Genomic DNA, 18,602 nt, shown 5'->3' on the forward strand with positions numbered 1-18,602 from the left:
ATTGCTAGAAGTTTATCTGCACATTCGACATGTTGACAGGTTCTTCTAAATGTTCCTCAGAAGGCTAAACAACACAGTCTACGGCATGCTCCCTGCCTCCTGCAGCTGCAGGTGAAATCTGCATCCCTCTGGTCTGCCTTGAGCAGCCCTGTTTGAGTTTCTTCCCTTATGACTGACTGTTCTTATCCTCGGGCCCCGTCTGTATTAGGTGATGACGATACACCCTCTGATATAAAGGGGTTCTTTGTATTTGGGGGTGATTGTGCGTGTCACATGAAGTGTGTATCATTTGTTCTTTACCTATCCTGTAGGCTCTAGGAGACTGCTCATTTTTAGGAGGTCAAATCTTAGGGCTTCTAAAGATTTTGCTTAGAGAGTTTTTCTCTATTCCAATAATATAAAATAATCTTTATCATGTTTCCTTCCAAGACCTCAGTAATTTGGCTGATAGTGGGGGCCAGACTGTCTCCCAGAAAGGCTGAAAGTCTGCCTATGCTCTGAGCAAGGCAGAATTTAAAAATCTTTGTTACTGGTGATATACATACATATACATATATACATATATACATATATACATACATACATACATACATATATACATATATACATATATACATATATACATATATACATATTTACATATTTACATATTTACATATATACATATATATAATCATGAACGAGACAGTCTTTATGTGTTGGTGTACATATGGAGGCCAGGGGTTGACATCTTGTCTCTTTCCTAATTCCTGCCTCCCTTCCCACTAATTTTTAAGTCGGAAAGGGGCTTTCTTTATTCCAAGGGAATCCTTTATTTGATCCACTGAGGTGGGCTTGAGGGATTAAATAAGATTTGGACTACATGTGCATGCTGTACAGAGGCAGGAAGCCACTGCTGATTTTTATAGACCATAGAACATTTTTCTTCTTGTTTCTTGTCGGCAGCTTGTTTGTTGTTGTTTAGGGCTTTTGAGACACTATAGTCCGGGCTGGTCTGGAACTTTGCTTGTGTATTTGTGGGTGCGTGTGGTGTAAGTATGTGCTAATGTGAGTCTGTGCACGTGTGTGCACCTGTGTGTATGGGGTCACATGCATGTGTGTGTTCAGGTAGCTTCCTCGATCTTTCTCTACTTTATTTTTTGAACAGGGTCTCTCACTGAACCTACAGCTCATCAATTTTGTTGGCTTGGCTGGCAGTGAGCTTCAGGGACCTGATTGTGATGTGTTTATAAAAAGATAACGAGATAGAGAATATGTTCTATGGAGGTGTGTTGAGGTATGGGGGAAGGGAGTGTCTCAGAGGGCCCATGCCAAGGCATCCCTTCCCCCTGAGGGACCAGCCACATGATGGTATAGTATAGAATAGAGTTTATTCAGGGCATGGGGAGGGGAGTTAAGAGGGTAGTAGAGGCAGAGAGAGAGAGAGAGAGAGAGAGAGAGAGAGAGAGAGAGAGAGAGAGAGAGAGAGAATATGAGAGTAGAGAAGTATAGAGGGTGGGCAAGAAGGCAAGAGATCAAGAGATCAAGAGAGGGAGGAGGCAGGCAAGCAGCCCCTTTTATAGTGGGTCCCTACTGGCTGTTGCCAGGTAACTGTGGGGTGGAGTTTAGACAGAATGCTGGTCTCTGCCTTCTTGTGGAGTGCATCCTTGCACCAGGCTACAGGAGATCAAACTTACATGGCAGGTGTTTACCAGTGAGTCACCTCCCCAGCCCCTGGCCTGGTGCTCTTTGTGAAGCTCAGTAAACTTCTGGATCAGTTTCTCTTGAATGGCTGCTGTTACAGGTGTATAAAATTGCACCTGACTTTCTTGTGGTTTTTAAACTCAACCTTCTCTAACCTGTCAGGTCTAGATTCATATGCAAATAGTGGTCTTTAGCAGGCACCTGAGTTTTTAACAATTGTGCACTTTGTCATCCTCACAAATGAGATGACCTGTATACATTTTTTTTATTTAAAAAAATAAAAACCTAGCCCAGAGGCTGCTGGTAGGCTGGAAGCCTTGAGATGGTTGCCACACAGCTATGGGAGGTCACCAGTGGGTGTTTTCCACTGGTAATTGTGCCCTTTCCAAGCAGTACTGGGATCCAATATTTTTTTTCCTTAAGTAAAAAAAAAAAGTGTGTGTGTTTGTGTGTATGTATATGGGTGTTTAGCCTTCATGTATGTGTGCACCACACGAGAATCCCTCCCCTCCTGGTAAGGCTGCAAGAGGGTTTCGGTTTCAGATCCTTTCTGAGTATGAAGTTGTGAGCCACCATGTGGGTTCTGGGAATGAACTCCAGGTCCTCTGGGAAAGCAGCCAGTCCCCCAACATGCTTCCTTGGCTATATGCTCATATTAATATTACAATAAGAACATCTATGGAGAGGCTGGACAGATAGCTTAGCAGTTGAGAGTACTGGCTGCTTTTCCAGAGGGCCTGAGTTTGGTTCCCAGCACCAGTATCAGGTGGCCTACAATCGCCTGTAACTCCAGCTCCAGGGGATTGGAGCCTCGGAGGGCACTTGTGATTCTGTGTTCATATCCATGCACAGACACATAACACCATGTTAACATGTAATTAAAAACAGTAAAACTTTTAAAAAGAACATTGATGGGTTGGTTCCTGAGCTTCCTGTTGTCCTGCATATTGAAGTTCCATGGCATTTTGGTTTTTTCTTGGTTTTGGTCTCTTTCCCTTGGGGTTTCAATGCCTTCCAGTCTCTCCATCTACCTCTGAACATAGCTTTTTTTTTTTTTTTTTTTTTTTTTTTTTTTTTTTTTTTTAAGTGGCTCCACAAGATGTTGGAGCCTGAAAGGATTCAGGGCTCAGTCTGAAAGCTGCTGATGGCCAGGCCAAGCGCTTCAAGATGGATTGGCACTTTGAAGATGCTGAGGAGTTTTAGCACAAACCCCGTTTCACTATGCAGTCGGTACCCCAACCCTACACAGGTCCCCATTTGTGCACCCTGCCCCCCAGCACCCTGCTGGCCCTGTGGTTGCCCCAGGAATGCTTTCAGGCCCCTGGGTGAGGGGTGGTAAGAAGTAGTGGCTGCAGCCATGCTGGGGTCACAGCCATGCTGCGGGGTCACACAGAAAGTTCCTCCGAGCCAGGCCAAGCAGCTTCAGAAAGCCCTCACTTCATCAGCCCCCACTGCCCTGCCTGATTGCAAAGGGAGGGCAGACTTGGCCATGCAGGTCGAGGAGAGGCTGAGCTTGGACGCCACAGGCTGTCCTTAGGGAGTGTGCATTGGCAAGCTAGCCGGCGGAAGTGCCGCTGCCAGGGCTCCAAAGAGAACGTCAGCAGAGGGGCTCGTATGGACCGAGGAACCGCTCACCAATCAGGCCTCCCAGAATCTTCTCTCTGGGGTATGGTCATTAATTTGGTTTAACTCCCAGACTCTCTGTCTCTCCTTCTAGTGCTTCCGACTCCTGAGAGAGTACATCTGATAGGCCATGAGGATGGGCCAGCATTGTGGAATTGGCCTTAGTTCCAGGAGGTAAGGGCCCAGGTAGCCTCCAGCTTGCAGGGCTTCCTCCATCCTGGGCCCAATTAAAGACCTGTAGATGTGTGCAGAGGTTCGTGTGTGTGTGTGTGTGTGTGTGTGTGTGTGTGTGTGTGTGTGTGTATGTTTTAGAAAATCAAAATCAAAGCGCCCCTGCAGAAACCATCAGAGGAAAAGCCTGATTTTAAAGGGTTGGAACGGTAATGGGAAAGCAAGCATTGTTGGAGGTTGGTCTGGAGGCTGCTGAACCTCTGCGCTGGTATCTTGAGAAGACAGAACAGAGCTGCTGGCTCCCAGCTGTGCTGACTCTAGAGTAGCTGCAAAGGCAGCCATGAGACCTTCTGAGTGGTCCCAAACACTGACGTGCTCACTTCAGAAGTTGTGGGCTCGTTGTTTCTCAGAAATCACTGTCATGGTTTGAGGTCTGTGTAATAAAGGGCTCACTTTAATATAAAGAATAACCAGATGTGGTGGCATATGCCTGTAATTCCAGCACTTGGGAGGTGGACAACAGGAAGTGGGGAGTTCAAAGTTGTCCTCAAACACACAGCAGTTGGGGACTATATATAAACAACAGCTAACAATCAATAACAACAGCAACAGACTACGAATCAAAAGAGTATCAGCAAAGATGAAGGAAGCTCATCCTGTGTGTGTGTGTGGGGGAGGTGGAGAATCCCTCTCTTCATTTGATAGAGAAACTGAGGCACAAAGCAGCTACCAGCTTACCTCTTTTTCACAGTGAAGGGTGGAGGCCAGACATGAACCCCCGTATCTCACTGGAGAGTCCATACACTTAGGCCCCATGTCTGCTCCTGAATGGGGCCCTGTTTGCTTCTATGGTCCTGGCTGTTATCAGGGTGTTTCTTTTCACTCTCAGAAGAATCTAATTTGGGCAATGCATGTCCTTTGCTATCACAGGGAGACGCCGTGGGCAGCGTGCAAAGCCTAGCCCACAGCTGCGGTGTCCAATGGGTCTCCTCCTCTCAGGCCCCTCTTGTGAGGAGCTTCATGAAGATGCTAAGATTTCCTACTCCAGGGGCTCTTGCTTATACTCAGAAAACCATTCAGCTTTCCCCCTGCTCCCTCCCAAGTGAAAAAGCAGTCTGTCCTTACCCACGGCGGTGGCGCCTTTTGCCATTGTAGTTATGGGTGGGCAATCACAGCCCAGAACTAGTCAATGGAAAGTTCCAGAGATGCATTTTCTCTTTCTTTTTGAGTTGGAGTCTCATGTAGCCCAGGATAGCCTCAAATTCATCACAGGTGATGTGCTCTGATTACAGGCGCGTGTGTCACAACCCGATCTTGCTCTACTTTTCCTTCACCAAAATTATTTTGTTGAAGAGTCTTGCTTCCCCATGGATCTATGTGCAACCTGAGGTGAGAACTGTGTTTAAATCAGTTCTGACTTCCCAGTTCCCAGCTAAGTAGCATCAGGCAGCATCTTCTCACCCTCCTGTTCAGGACAGACCTGCCTCCTATTCAGGACAGACTGGCTATTTTCTTTAGTTTCAAATTCTACAACTTCAACCATCCATCACCAACTCCAAGTCAGGACTCCAGTTCTGAGCACGAACTTATTTGGGGAGGCATAGCATGGTGGTTTTTTTTTTTTTTTTTTTTTTTGTATTTGTTTTGTGTCCCTATCAATTTTCCCTAGGCACCAGGCATAAATCAGCCTGTTATAAAATGTCCACCTTACTTCAAGGCTGGCAGCTAAGCATCCAGACGCCTGTGCCTGTGACTAGCTCAGCCCTTCTGGCAAAGATTCCCTGATGACAAAGGCCTTAGAGGAACGGGGAAAATGAGGAATGGGAAGCCCATTCTGAAAGGACAGGCCACAGCCAGGAATCTACAGCCGGAACAGGGGCAAACAATGGTGGGAGAAGGTCGCAGCCAGGATGTAAACAGTAGGAGCCCTGACAATGTGAAAACTCCAACTGTGGGAGGGGCGGGGCTAGGAAGTGGTGATGAGCTCATCTCCTCTCCTAAACTCAGGCTGCAGGGAGATGCCTTCCACACTCCTGATCTGTCAAAAGCACCAGTCAAGCACTTAGTACTGCTGTTTGGAAACCACAAAGCATGGGATGCTTTGTGGCTTGGTAAACTTCCCCATTATGTCTAGATTCCTTTTTGTTCTGTTCAACTGAATTTTCTTTTTTTCTTAAAAGCACACTATCACAGGAGCCCATTCCCACACCCGCCCATCCTCTTCTCTACTACCTTTCCATGGTCCAGACATCTCTACCGAAGCTACCTGGGTGTCAGCCCCAATTATTTCTAGGAGTTCTAGGTTCTAAACCACTCGAAAGCCTTGCCTTGGGTGTTGCTCGGTGCTACTTTGCATCTGTGACAATGAATGAGCACATTTATAAAAAACAAGGCTCTTTCTTCTGCATAGTGGTGGAGATCAATTCAAGGTCTCACTTCCCTCCCCGGGCCAGTAAAGCCTTTTAAAACTTTTTTTTTTTTTTTTTTTTTTACCATTAAAAAAAAAAAATTGCATCCAGTGCCTACAGAGGCCCCAAAAGGGCATGGGATCCCTGGAACTGGAGTCACGCATGGTTGTGAGCTGCCATGCAGGTGCTGGGAATTGAGCCTGGGTTCTCTGGGAGAGCACTCAGTGATCCTAACCGCTGAGTCCCCTCTCCAGAACACCTCCCTTTCTCTCTCTCTCTCTCTGTTTTTTTTTCTGAAATAGGGTATCATGTAGCCCAGGCTGGCTTCAATTGTGTTATATAGCTGAGGCTGGCCTTGGTGCCCAGCTTGCCCATCTTCAGCATGTAGCTTCAAGCCTTGGGAATCCAGTGCCATGGCAAGTACAGAGACAGAACATAGGAGGCCTTGGAGTAAGTCTCCTTAGGGTCAGGGTCCCCACCCTGACCTCTCTGTTCAGTCACCCTCTCTCTGCATTGCTGTTAGGTTGCTGGAAGGGATGTGGGTGTGCAGTGTCTGATTATCAGTAGTGGTCACTACTAATGGCTAATGGCCTCTGTCATCTTGGGATTCAGTCCTTCCTGATGCCTCTCTTCAGAGACCCAGGGGATCAAGTGGCTCTCTCTGGTTGTTTCCCAGTTCTGAGAACCACTTGTACAGCCTTAACGCCATCTAGTGTTCACATAGGGAATAGCCCGCTCTAAGACCTTACTGCAAACAGTACTTTCCAGAGCTGCACAGACCACAGTGAAGTCCATTTGGAACAACCCTCCAGTGCTAAGATTTGGGATTTTAAATCAAGTGTTGTACAAGCCCAGTACTCTTAAGCATCGGTACATATTGTCCTTAATCGGACAGATCCATGTAACAAATAGTTGTAAAAAATGCCATCGGCTGCCAGCTGTGGTAGTGCATGACTTCAGTTCCAGCACTGAAGAGAGACAGAGAGGCAGAGGCAGAACTCTGAATTCCAGGCCAGCCAGGGTCTTAAACAATACTTTGACATTGGCTGATGGAATTCTAGGTGTCAGGAACAATTCTAAGTTCTTGAATTGTGCAAGTTCACTTCACACAAGCCAGTATCATGAAGTGGAAGGTGTTTGTTTCATTTTAGAGGTGCAGAGAGGAAGTAAAATCTGTCCCTCTGAGTGGACGTGGTCCCTGTTAGGACGCCCATGTCCCAGTGGCTAAGGACAGTGCTTACTGAACCCCCTGAGCTGTGAAAAGAGGAGATAGTGTCGGGAGAGGGAGGTGGCAGTGAGTGAGGTCTGGGAGGAGCTGAGGGGCACGGGGTGTGTTATATAAGCGATATACACTGCACAGATGTATGACATTCCCAAAAGAATGAGCACAAAATATGGGGAAAAAATGACCACTCTGTTATATGCAGGCAGAGGCTGCCGGTTGAGCAGGGGTGAGGAGGGGGCCAGAGAAGGGGCTTCCGAGTGTCCCGCTGAGGCTCAGGCTGGATTGAGTGTGGAGAGAGAATGGTTTGCTCGGCAGTTGGAGCATCAGGGTGACAACTGTGACCACAGAAAGAGTTTAGCAGCTTGGAGGTACTGACTGAGCTCTGACTCTAGGCCATGGGATAGTCATGGGATACGGTCACCTGACTCGAGGACAGTAGGCATGAAAGGCCGGTAAGGAGGGGTGGGTTCTCACACAATTTTTTTTTAAAAAAATATTTATTATTCTTATGTGCATTGGTGTTCTGCCTGCATGTGAAGGTGCCAGGTTCTCTGGAACCGGAATTACAGACAGGTATGAGCTGCGATGTGGGTGCTGGGAATTGAACCCAGGTCCTCTGGAAAAGCAATCAGTGCTTTTAACTTCCGAGCCATCTGTGCAGTCCTCACACACAGCTTTGTAAGTGGAAGGTGGGTGGGGTGGCACATGGATGAGACCAAGTTGACAGGTAAATGGAGAAAGAGGACCAGGGGCATGCACTTGGAGGAGGCAGATGGTGAAGGACTACAGGGGAGAGTGTGGGCCTGAGTGGAGAGCAAGGAAAGGGGGCTTGAGGGAAAGGGTACAATCCGAGGGAGGGCTTCGTGTTGGGGGAGGATCAGCAGGATAGGAACGAACATGGCAGGGCCGGAGAAAGGCTCCAAGTGTACACAGGCAAACGGAGTTCACAGCTGGGTGTGGGAGGTACCTAGTGCTGTGTTCTGGGAAAGGAAGGAGACAGCCTGTAGTCTGAGGGGACTTGAGGAGAGGCTTCTTGCTTTCTGTTTTAGGGAGGAGACCGAGGCAGATGCAAAGGCTGAGGTAGAGGGCCTTGGGGTGGGGATCCAGGCAGTTCTTGGAGGAAGAACAGAGTAATGACACATGAAAGATGAACCCAGGTTAGGCCAATGCACTCCCATGGGGGAGGGGGAATAAGGCAGTGAGAGATTTGAACAAGCTTAGGGGAGGGGGCATGAGGCAGAGAACTGAGGAGGAAGACCTTGGGATGGCTGGATGGGAAAGAGCGTTCACGAGGTCGACTGAGGGACCCAGAGAGAGCAGAAGACTGGTTAGTGGGCAAGGTGGGCTTACTGAGTTTCTGAAGAGAAAAGGCCAGGTATGGGCAGTCGGCAAAAAGAGCTTTCTGCAGGCTTCCTGGAGGCTGTTAATGATGGGGACCAAGTCAGGAGTCAGGGAAAAGGGCCTGGAAGAGGTCACACATGCTGAGAGAATGGCAGAATTCACAGTGGGACCAGGGCTGAGGTGGACTCTGAAGGTGGACTCTGGTCAGAAGTGGGACTTCTGAGAGAGATCTCAGGAGTCGCCCCTAAAACAAGCACTGAGGGAGCGTGCCTCTGAAGGAGAGGAGGCACTGCAAAGAGGGAGAGTCAAGGCTGGAACAGAACAACTGGGTTAAGGGGTGGGGCCTTTGGCAGGAGGAGGCAGAAGACTGCGCTGTCCAGGGTGCCCTGTCCTTGTTACCCAGTTTCAAAGGGACTGTGCGCCTTTCATACATAATGAGGAAGCTCAGTAAGGGCTGGCGGAGGACTCAGCCAGCGGGCACAGATCAGTGACTGCCAGCCAAGTAGGCAGAGACAGCTGGAGAAGCTTCCCACCAAGCCATTGTACCCAAGGCCAAAGAGAAACACCGAGAGCAGATACAACCATATTGTGCTGCTTTTAATTACGAAAGATGTAAAATGATGCATTATAAAACCTGGAAGCTACTTTATACAAAGTCCGATCTTTCAATATTGCTTAACAAAAGGCCGGGAGTGAAGACACTGGCCGGACGTCTGATTAGCTGCTGGGATGGCTGGGAACCATCTGTGCACCAATCAGAAGAGCCCTGGAGAGTCCCAACAGGAAATGTCTTCAGATATGTGCAGGAGCATGAGTACACGGCCTCTCAGCCCAGATAATATACAGTAGACTTGGGGGAGAGGGAGCAGGCAGAAGAGAGCTGATCCTGACATCATCAGAACATTTCTCCCCACACTCACATCTAAACCCACGACCACTGTGCTGCTAGGGAAGGTACAGCTGGTGGGACAGAGACGACACTGAAAAGAGGTCTGGGGATGCCTGTAGCCACTTCAATGCTGAGGCCTAAGACAGGTTTGTCACAAAGGCAACATCAAGTGCAAGCTTACACGGCTGGGGCAGGCAACATCGTCTCCTGGTGTACTCAACACTCTGTCTAGACTGGTGGGCTCTCCAGTGGCTTAAAGCTACTCACATAAAAAGATCAGGCTGATGGGCCCACGGGAGGATTTAATTCAGTGCTACAGTGTTTTTTTTTTTTTGTTGTTGTTTGTTTTTTGTTTTTTTCCAGTTCCCCCTCCCCCTTAGCCAGTGCTTACCCATCAGTTGAAGAATGCCTCAGGGACAGGGCAACTTAGGGTATGGGATCGTGAAATCTCCACGGAAGAACAGCAGCTGTCTAAGCAGAGATTCTCTTTTGGGGTTCTCCTCCTGACGCCGTCACCTCATACCCGGCTCCTCCCCTGTGTGCTGTGTGGGTGTCACCAACACGATGACCCCACGGATAAAGCTTGACGCAGGGAGCAGACTGTGCTGGGAACCCCTTTCTCTCAACTTTTACATCAGCATTGATCTCTGCCTGATCAATGCTGAAGGCTGAGATCCAATTTCAGGGGCCTCTGGCATGGGAGCTGGCTTCCATGGGTATGCTGGGGCGCTGGACAGCGCGAGGAAAGAAAAGTGTTCACTTTAAAGTCCCCCCCTCTGGGATCTCAGGCACCAAGCGTGTGAGTTTCACTGGGAACAGGGCTTGCAAGCAGAGGCCAGTGGCATCTTCGGGGTGGAATCGGGTGAAGGGGATTTTAATTTGGTTTCCCAATTAAACAGCAGAGGCTGAGGTAAATGAGAGCACAGAATTCTTGGGTCCTCAGGGAGGGTGCAGCGTGGCTCCATCGGGCTGTTTGAAGAATCACAAGGAAGGCCTAAGAAGAGACACGCGGCACGGTGTGGGCAGCTGGAGGAGCCAGCTTCCGGTCCGCAGGCTCCTCTTGCCTTAGGCACAGATAGGTCAGCTTCCTTCTACTTCATCTACTGGGTGGGAACAGCCACTAAGCCTCAGCTACACCCCCATGTCTCAGGTGTCCAAGCAGAGATTCTCCTCCAGGGTCCTCCTCTTCCCCACCCTGGCTCCTCCCTTCGTGCTGGGTGGACATCACTTTCCCCATTCGGGGCTAGGAGGCAGGTAGCAGTAGAATCTGCTCAAATTACTATGTGATAAGGTGCTGATGAATAACAAGAGTGCCATGAACCAGGCCTGCCTGCCTGCCTGCTTTCTTTCCTTCTTTCTTTTTCTTTTCTTTTTTTTTTTCCAGGCCTTATTTCTTAACTTCAAAGTTTTCACCTCTATTTTAATCAATTTAGAAAAAAACCATGGGTCCGAGTGGGAGGATTTGCTGTGGGGGCCCAGTCTAGATGCCAGGTGTTGCACACACATGGGGTTTGGTGTGAACAGCCATTCTGGATACATTCATTGGATGATTCTCACCTAGCTACTGAGGGGCGTACTCCCAAGGGGAAGGGGTACTGAGTCTAGCGACAGATCTGGTCACCTAGTGTTAAGGCATACTCGAGTGAGTCTGAATCCAAGGCACCAGTATGCGGTTAAAGCTCTGAGCTAAGGCAGGGAATAGAGGCAGCTACAGGTTAGACCACCCCACTGCAAGGCAGTCCTTAACTCATCCACGCCTGGGCACCATGCATCCAGGCATTTGGTGGGCACAAGGCACAGTCCCTGGCCTCTGGGAGCTTACAGTCCAGTGGGAACTGCATTAAACTTGAGGTCTGCAGGGAAAGCTGGGGGGAAAAGGGCAGTTCAGCTGCCCTGTATTGACAGGAGTCCCAGCAGCTCCTTCCAGTGGGCTGGAGGGTGGCAGGCCCAAGATGGAGGGCATCTTTTACAGGTGACACACCTGTAGCCTCCTTCTTCCCCTCCAGTCTCCTGGGAGCACTGTCTTCTTTAGGCTCATCCTGTTTCCAAGGACATTTTTTTTTTTTTCAGTGAGCAAATGAGTGTCCCTCTCCTCCTGTCTGTGAGGAAAGGGTATGCATACAGGAAAGCAGCAGAAAAGAGATCACAAACTGGGAGGAAGCAAACTGCACTCAGTTTGCCTAACTTAAGCCTGCCCTGGGATGGGTGGTTAAGCTTCTTCATTTTAAGTAAGCCATCTGACAGAGCAGTGGCTAGGCCCAGAATACCCACCCGCTGGAGGGGTGCCTGGCTTTGGTGGTCAGATATAAAGGCATCATGGTGCTCTGGTACCGTTGTGTGACACTGGGTCAACGCCACGGGCCTGTGGCCCCTGACTGCCTCCTTTATGTCCCATCGTCAGTGCTGATGGGGATCCAAGGTTTGGAGCACTGACATGTTACACAGCAATTTCTATGTTTACACACTGACTGGGTGGCCAATAAGAAGAATTAAGGGTGACATGGTGAGCTTCCTGGTCACCAGAAGCTCCAAAGCAGCTGGCCTGCAGCAGTACAACTGGTGCCACGGGACGGAGAGTGCAGCTGTGTCTAGAAAAGCCTCGTGGGCAGGCGGATGGGTGGGCATCTGAGCTGGGACCTCAGTGGAGAGCCTGGGGCAGTGTGGCTCCCTCTGCTGTGACTACCGTTAGGGTGCTACTGGCTTCACTCTAGCTTATTCTGGCCATTTCAGTTCCCCAGTCCCACGGCATGTTGTTCATAGCCGGTCAGCTCGAAACGTCTCCTCCACAGAGGGGTCCAGCAGGCCCATGCTGGAGTCACTTAGCATGTTGAGTCCATCCAGGCTCAAGGGTTCTATCTGCAGCTCCTCTTCCAGTGGGAACGGAGTGTCCATGTCTAGGCTGACCTCAGGCATGCCCGACAGCCCCCCACTAAGGCCTTTGAACAGGTTGGTGCTTGAATCTTCTGAAAGGAGCAGAGAGGAAATTGGGAGACAGGAGGACCGAGGCTTCTAAAGAGTGACAGTCCCCAACATGCCTAAACAGGACAGTGAGCACCCATGTACTGACCACTCCCAGGCCCATGGCTCTTGACCCAGGAATCAACTTTTTTTCTTTGACAGGGCCTCATTCTGTATGTAGCCTAGACTGTCCTCAACCTCAAGGGACCCTCCTATTTCAGCTTCCCAAGTGCTTGAATGACAGATGTGCACTGCCATGCCCAACTAAATCTTTGAAGTTTTGTAAGTCTCCCCCCAACCTCCCACAATGGTTTTTAATCACCTGAGACTAATACTTGTACCTTAAAAGTCAGGCTAAGGTGGGGGATTTCATTATCTACTGCTGCATGATTTAACCTAGTGCACAGACGTAAGCATACGGAGAGGGGATGGCAATGAAGCTGGGGCGGGGCCCACACTCACCTGTCAGGATGCTGCTCGGGAAGCTCCCACAGCTGGAATATGGGTTTGGTCTCAAGTGGAATGAGTCCTGTGGTTGGCGGTGGCTCTGCTGCACCAAAGGCACCTGGAAGCATCGAAAGCCACACTGGGCAAGCAGCTCTGCTTCTGAGGTATGTGAGCAAGTGCAGAATGTCCCCTACTGACCCACAGACCCTTCTAGGATCCTGGAGGACTCTGCTGTGTGCTCACACAAGCAGGGCATTTCCTGGTATTCAGGTGGTACGTGAGGATCACACTGGGTGACTTTTCTCTGCCTATACTCTGCCTGCTACATGACCCCAAGAGACACCAGTGGGTACAATTTCAGACTCCGAGTCTCCCCACTTCCCAGCCTCAACAAGGCCTGTGCGAGCCCCTCAGAGGTCCCTCTGTGGTCAAGGAAACAGCAGTGTCTTTGGCTTCTGGGGACAAGAGAGAGAGAAAACCTTCCCCTCCCTCTTACCAGCGTCTCTCTAGGACAGTCTGTGAGGGCAGCTTACAACTGAGGTCTGATTGAGGAATCTATGCTGAAACTAATTTTTCAATTCATTTTTTAAAAATGTCTCAAAAGAAAGAGCTCCAATACTTTTGAGGAGAGTGCTGATCTTCACCTAGCTTGATAGGGCTGTCTCTGTGAACCAGTGAGGTAGGACTGGGGTGTAGCTCAGCGCTAGAGTGCTTGTCTGGCATGTGTAAGACCCTGGGTCTGACACCCAGCACCACGAAATGCAAAACAGTAACAGCAGCAGGGAGAGAGGTAAGGACTACCTGGTCTGGCCACAGGGCATTACCAGAGCCCACTTGCAACAAAATCTTTATCTATTTTACTACTATTATTACTATTACGTTCTGGAGCTGGGCTCATCCTCCACTCTAGAGCCTGACTATCCTAACCAAACACTAAAATCTCGAGGTGTAAAAACATAAAAGCAAAAGAAAGTGGCTGACTGAAAACACTCTGTGAAGGGAACTTCCCCCATCCTGGTCCGAGGCTTAGCTCTCCTAGAAAGCATGGCCTGAACTGGGTGCAGCACCAGGCTTGTCGGCACAAGGCTACACTACTTTCTAACTCTGCTCCTGGGGCCAGGTATGTCTCCTTGTCCTTCAGAGTCCCTGACATAGGAGAGGGATTAGTTAGCTGCTGTGGTCCCTGTGAATGCATGTGCACATATATGTCACTGCTCGTGTGTGTGTGTGTGTGTGTGTGTGTGTGTGTGTACACCTGTACTGCGCATGCTCTAGAGGCCAGAAGGCAACCTTAGGTATTATTCCTCAGACGCCATCCACCTTTTAAATTTAAGGCAGGGTCTCTCACTGGCCTGGAACTTACCAGCTAGGCCTGGCTAGCTGGCCAGAAAGCCCTGGGGACTGTCTGCCCTTAGTGTTCCAGTGATTGGATTATGAGTGTGTGCAACCACACCAGGAATTTATCTTTTGTTTTTAAAACATTTATTTTTATGTGCATAAGTGTTTGCCTACATACATGTGCGTATACCATATGTGCATGCTGACTGCCTGAGGAGCCAAAAGAGGGTGTTAGATCTCTGGAATAGGAGTTACAGGAGGTTGTAAGCTGTCATGTGGGTGCTGGGAACCAAAACTGGGTCCTTTGGAAGAGCAGCAAGTCCTCTTATCTGTTGAGTCATCTCCCCTGTCACCCTCCCAGTTCTGAAAGGGGTCTCACTATGTAGCCTGGTTGGTCTGGACACAAACTCACAGAATCTGTCTGTCTTTACGCCCCAAGTGCTGGGATTAAAGGTGTACACTACTACATCTGGTGTCTACTTCCTTTTTAAATGCAAGGTTTGGGGATGGAACCCAAGTCCTTGTGCTTTACTGACTAGACTACCTTTCTAACTCTCTGACTAGAGTGCTATGAAAATCCACCACTCACTGTTCAAACAGTCCCTCTGCTGAGACCTGACCCTGCACAAGGCATTAGCATAAGGCAGCCATGTCAGTACTGAGCAAGGGAAGACTCAAGGCTCTCCTGGCTGTGGAACACAAGTGAAACAGAGAAAGGGGGCCTGTGTGTGGTTGTGGCAGTCTACACATAGAACAGCCTTGATGGTGCCTTTTATACATCAAGGAAATGGGACAGCAGCGATCACTTACCTGTTGAGGAAAGGCAGAGCTGGGCCTCATGGGCTGTTGATCAAAGCCCACATCTGGGAAGAAGTTGGTCAGAGATGAGCCCTTTGGGAAATAAGGAGGTAACTATTTAGAGCTGGAGTTTAGACTGAAATAAGCCCCGCTGCTCATGTCTCACAGAGACTTACCTGGGCCGTGAGGAGCTGGAAGTCTGACTGTGGCAGGGAGGGAGCTGCCTGGGGCTGCTGAGCTGGGGGCTCCTGGCCATGGGGCTGCTGTAGGAGTGGCTGAGGCAGCTCCTGGGGGGTAGGGTACGGGGGCGGTGGGGACACTTGGGCTTGGGCATCTGTGGGCAGGAAGGAAAGTGGGCTCTGCTCTGAGGTCACCATCTGTGAAACAAAGCACACGAGGGTCAGGAAGGTCAGATGGGAGGAGGGCCTGGGCTCCCTGCGATGCTAAGAAGCCCTGCCTGGCACATCTCAACTCCATGCCCTGGAAAGCATTTCCTATCAGCAGTGTTTCTACTGTTGAAGCAAACAAGAATACAGCCAACTTCCTCTGCTTTCTCAGTACAGATAATGTTTTGTTTCTGAAGCCATGACTGCTGGTGAGAGAGAGAAGACTGGAAAACACAACCACCCTAAACTCCACTAAAACAAGACACTAACAGAATACTGCCAACAGTGGACACTACCAAGCAAAACCACAGTCATGAACAACACAAGTGGGAGAAGACCATGGGAGAAAAGATGGCAGCACATTTGTAAAACAGCAGAAGCAGAGAAGGCCAGGCAGTCAGTCGTCAACAAGGAAAGCCAGGTGGTCACCTGAGTCACCTGACTGAGTCTCTGCCTAACTCCAGGTGTAGGGAACAGGACCAGGATGAGCAAGGGTTGAAATTAACCCCCGAGGGTCTGGTCAGAGTTTCTGTGAGGACGACTAGCCTCCCACCTTGATGCTGGCCAGGAGAGTGGAGGAAAGGTCTCTGCATGCTACAAGGTGAGCTATTTATCTCCAACTTGGCTCCCAGAAACTGGTATCCAGACACATGCCCAAGTATCAAACAAGTATTGTTCAGACACTCGGACCCAGGCTGAGATTTCTCTAAACAAAAGTGCTAGAACTTCCGACAGAAGCTTCCATGGAAATGAGAGAGACAGTTCTGTCTTGAGCTCAGACTTCAGCAAGCTCCTGCTCTCAGAGTTGCAGAGTACTGGGCACAGCCAGTAGAGCCCAGACAGGCACAGCCTGACACCTGGGAAGGAAGAAGTGAGGAAATCAGTTTACACTGTAACATTCAGGCCTTTTAAAAAATGTTTATCACAGCAGAGACAGGTGGATCTCTGGGTTCAAGGCCAGAGCCTGGTCTACTGAATAAATTCCAGGACAGCCAGAATTACATAGAGAAACCCTGTCTTAAAAAACCCAAAACAGGCACTGGATAGTTCAATAGTTAAGAGCACTGGCTGCTGTTCCCGAGGTCCTGACTTCAATTCCCAACAACGACATGGTGGCTTACAACCATCTGTAATGGGATCTTCTGGTGTATCTGAGGACAGTGACAGTATACTCATATATACTCATAAAATAAATACATCTTTAAAACCAACAACAACAAAGAAAGGAAGGAGGGGGGAGAGAAGAAAAAAATTGAAAAATTCTAGAAAAGTAAAAAAAAAAAAAAGTTGGAAAAAGACCCCTAAAAAACCTCAGAGACAGATGACGTACCTGTAGACTACGTATGAGACCACAAAACATTAATGAAACAAGAAAGAATTTTTGAAAAATATGCAAAAATCTCCAGAAAGAAAAAAGAGGGTCCAGCAAGATGGCTCGGCAGGTAAAGGAGTCTGTCACCAAGCCTGAGGACCCTGGAGTGACTGCCCAGAACCACGTGATCAAGGGAGAGACATGACTCCCAAAAGTTGTCCTCTGATCTGTGTGTGCACCAGGTGCCACACATCAGACAGACAGACAGACAAAGGAGAAATGAGCGGCCGTGGTGAGAGCAGCCATAAGAGCACGGGAGGAAAGCTTCATGATGTTCAGCGTTCCTACAACAGGATTTCCAGAGAGAACGAGAAAAGTCGAGGGAAAGGCCACTGGAGAAATAATGAAAATTCCCCAAAATGATGGACATCAGCTTCCAGACACAAGAAACCCTCCAGACTCATTCCACGGCACGTTGTCTCAAAATTTCACATGCTGGAGATGACGAGAGGACATCCAGAAGCCTCCAGAGAGTGAGGGGTGTCACTCAGCCGGAGGTCTAGCACTGGAGTCAGCTGTCAGTGCGTGATGGAAATACCACAGCAGAGTCCTCTCTCCAGCTCAGCCAGTTACTAAGTGGAAGGTGGAATAAAATCCGTTTACAGTCATGCAAAGGCACCTGTACTTTCCCCCAAGGCTTACAGAGGATCTGTCTGAAATGGGTTAAGCTTGCTCCAATGCCAAGAGCTTGGGCTTGAACTAGCAGTGCTCAGCTAGGGAGCCAGACCAGCAACGAGGGGCAGGACACTAACATCTGGAGCAAAGCAAATGCTCACTGCTACATCCTCGTGCGCTATGGGGTCAACTGTCCGACCACGTCACTGCGGCCACAGGAACACAAACACCACAGAGCATTATCACTGAAATGATAGTAAATGAGCAGAGTGAGCAAGGTGTGTGAGAGAGAGGGGCTTCAAAGAAAACTGAAGCCCAAGCTTGGAGGCGGGATGTCATTAGCCAATGTGGAACAGCAAAAATCCAGAACAAAATAAGCACAAAATAACATGTTTATAGCAAAGAGATTAGCTAAATGGTTGGAAGGGGCCGACTCCAGGCAGTGAAAAACGTGGTTAATGGGCTAGGGGGACAATTATTTCAACACGCCCTGCAGAACCGTTGGCCTTTTGAGACCGTGTGCATGAGTAAGACAGTTTCTAAACCTAAACCTTAAACAAATAAGAATAATATTAGAGTCAATGTTCTCTACCTTTAAGATGTATCTAGAAAGCAAGAATACTTTTGTAGTTCATAAAATAATCTTACAAAGAAAAGCTAAAACAAATCTAATAATTTTTTTTGATTTTTTTTTTTTTTGAGACAGGGTTTCTCTGTGTAGCCCTGGCTGTTCTGAAACTCACTATGTAGACCAGGCTGGCCTTGAACTCAGAAATCCACCTGCCTCTGCCTCTGCCTCCCAAGTGCTGGGGTTAAAGGCGTGAGCCTCTAATAATTTTTTTTTACATACATACATACATTTATTTATTTATTTATTAACAAACTGTGAAATTAGTTTTCTTTTCTTTTTTTAAAAAATGTTAATCAAAGGCTTTTTAAGTTTGGTAATGCTCAATAACTCTAATAATTTTTAAAAGTAAAAAATTTTTAAAAATTATCAGATGGCCTCTCATCTTCTCCAGAAGAAATTGCTCAAATCCCATGGCCAGTAGCTATAGAGTGACTACTAACCAGACAGAGTGACTACTAACCAGACAGAGTGACTACTAACCAGTCAGAGTGACTACTAACCAGTCAGAGTGACTACTAACCAGTCAGAGTGAATACTAACCAGTCAGAGTGACTACTAACCAGTCAGAGTGACTACTAACCAGACAGAGTGACTACTAACCAGATCATCTAAACTTCTCCCCTTGTGTTCTACCAACTCCTCCTGGTAAACCATCACTCATTACATGAAGCAGGGCGTAGTTAATGATGTTATAATGTATCTAGGGTGTGGCAAGTG

At 48.5% G+C, this 18,602-nt stretch overlaps 1 protein-coding gene across 5 annotated transcripts in view; it reads right to left on the reverse strand.

Moving 5' to 3' along the window:
• Positions 1 to 10,720: 10,720 nt before the first annotated feature.
• Crtc3 (CREB regulated transcription coactivator 3) overlaps positions 10,721 to 18,602 on the reverse strand; it is a 103,694-nt gene continuing 95,812 nt past the window's right edge. For 4 of the 5 annotated variants that reach the window (XM_034501010.2, XM_076936701.1, XM_034501005.2 and 1 more), the window contains 4 exons: positions 15,058 to 15,258; positions 14,894 to 14,974; positions 12,761 to 12,863; positions 10,721 to 12,303 (listed from right to left, as the gene is read on the reverse strand). In XM_034501010.2, the coding sequence (XP_034356901.1) occupies positions 12,095 to 12,303; positions 12,761 to 12,863; positions 14,894 to 14,974; positions 15,058 to 15,258 (594 nt within the window). In that variant the 3' untranslated portion in view covers positions 10,721 to 12,094. The remainder of the gene's footprint in view (positions 12,304 to 12,760; positions 12,864 to 14,893; positions 14,975 to 15,057; positions 15,259 to 18,602) is intronic. The other variant, XM_076936692.1, reaches the window with a different exon arrangement.

This window comes from Arvicanthis niloticus, chromosome 1, assembly GCF_011762505.2.
Source record: "Arvicanthis niloticus isolate mArvNil1 chromosome 1, mArvNil1.pat.X, whole genome shotgun sequence".
Classification (NCBI taxonomy): domain Eukaryota; kingdom Metazoa; phylum Chordata; class Mammalia; order Rodentia; family Muridae; genus Arvicanthis; species Arvicanthis niloticus.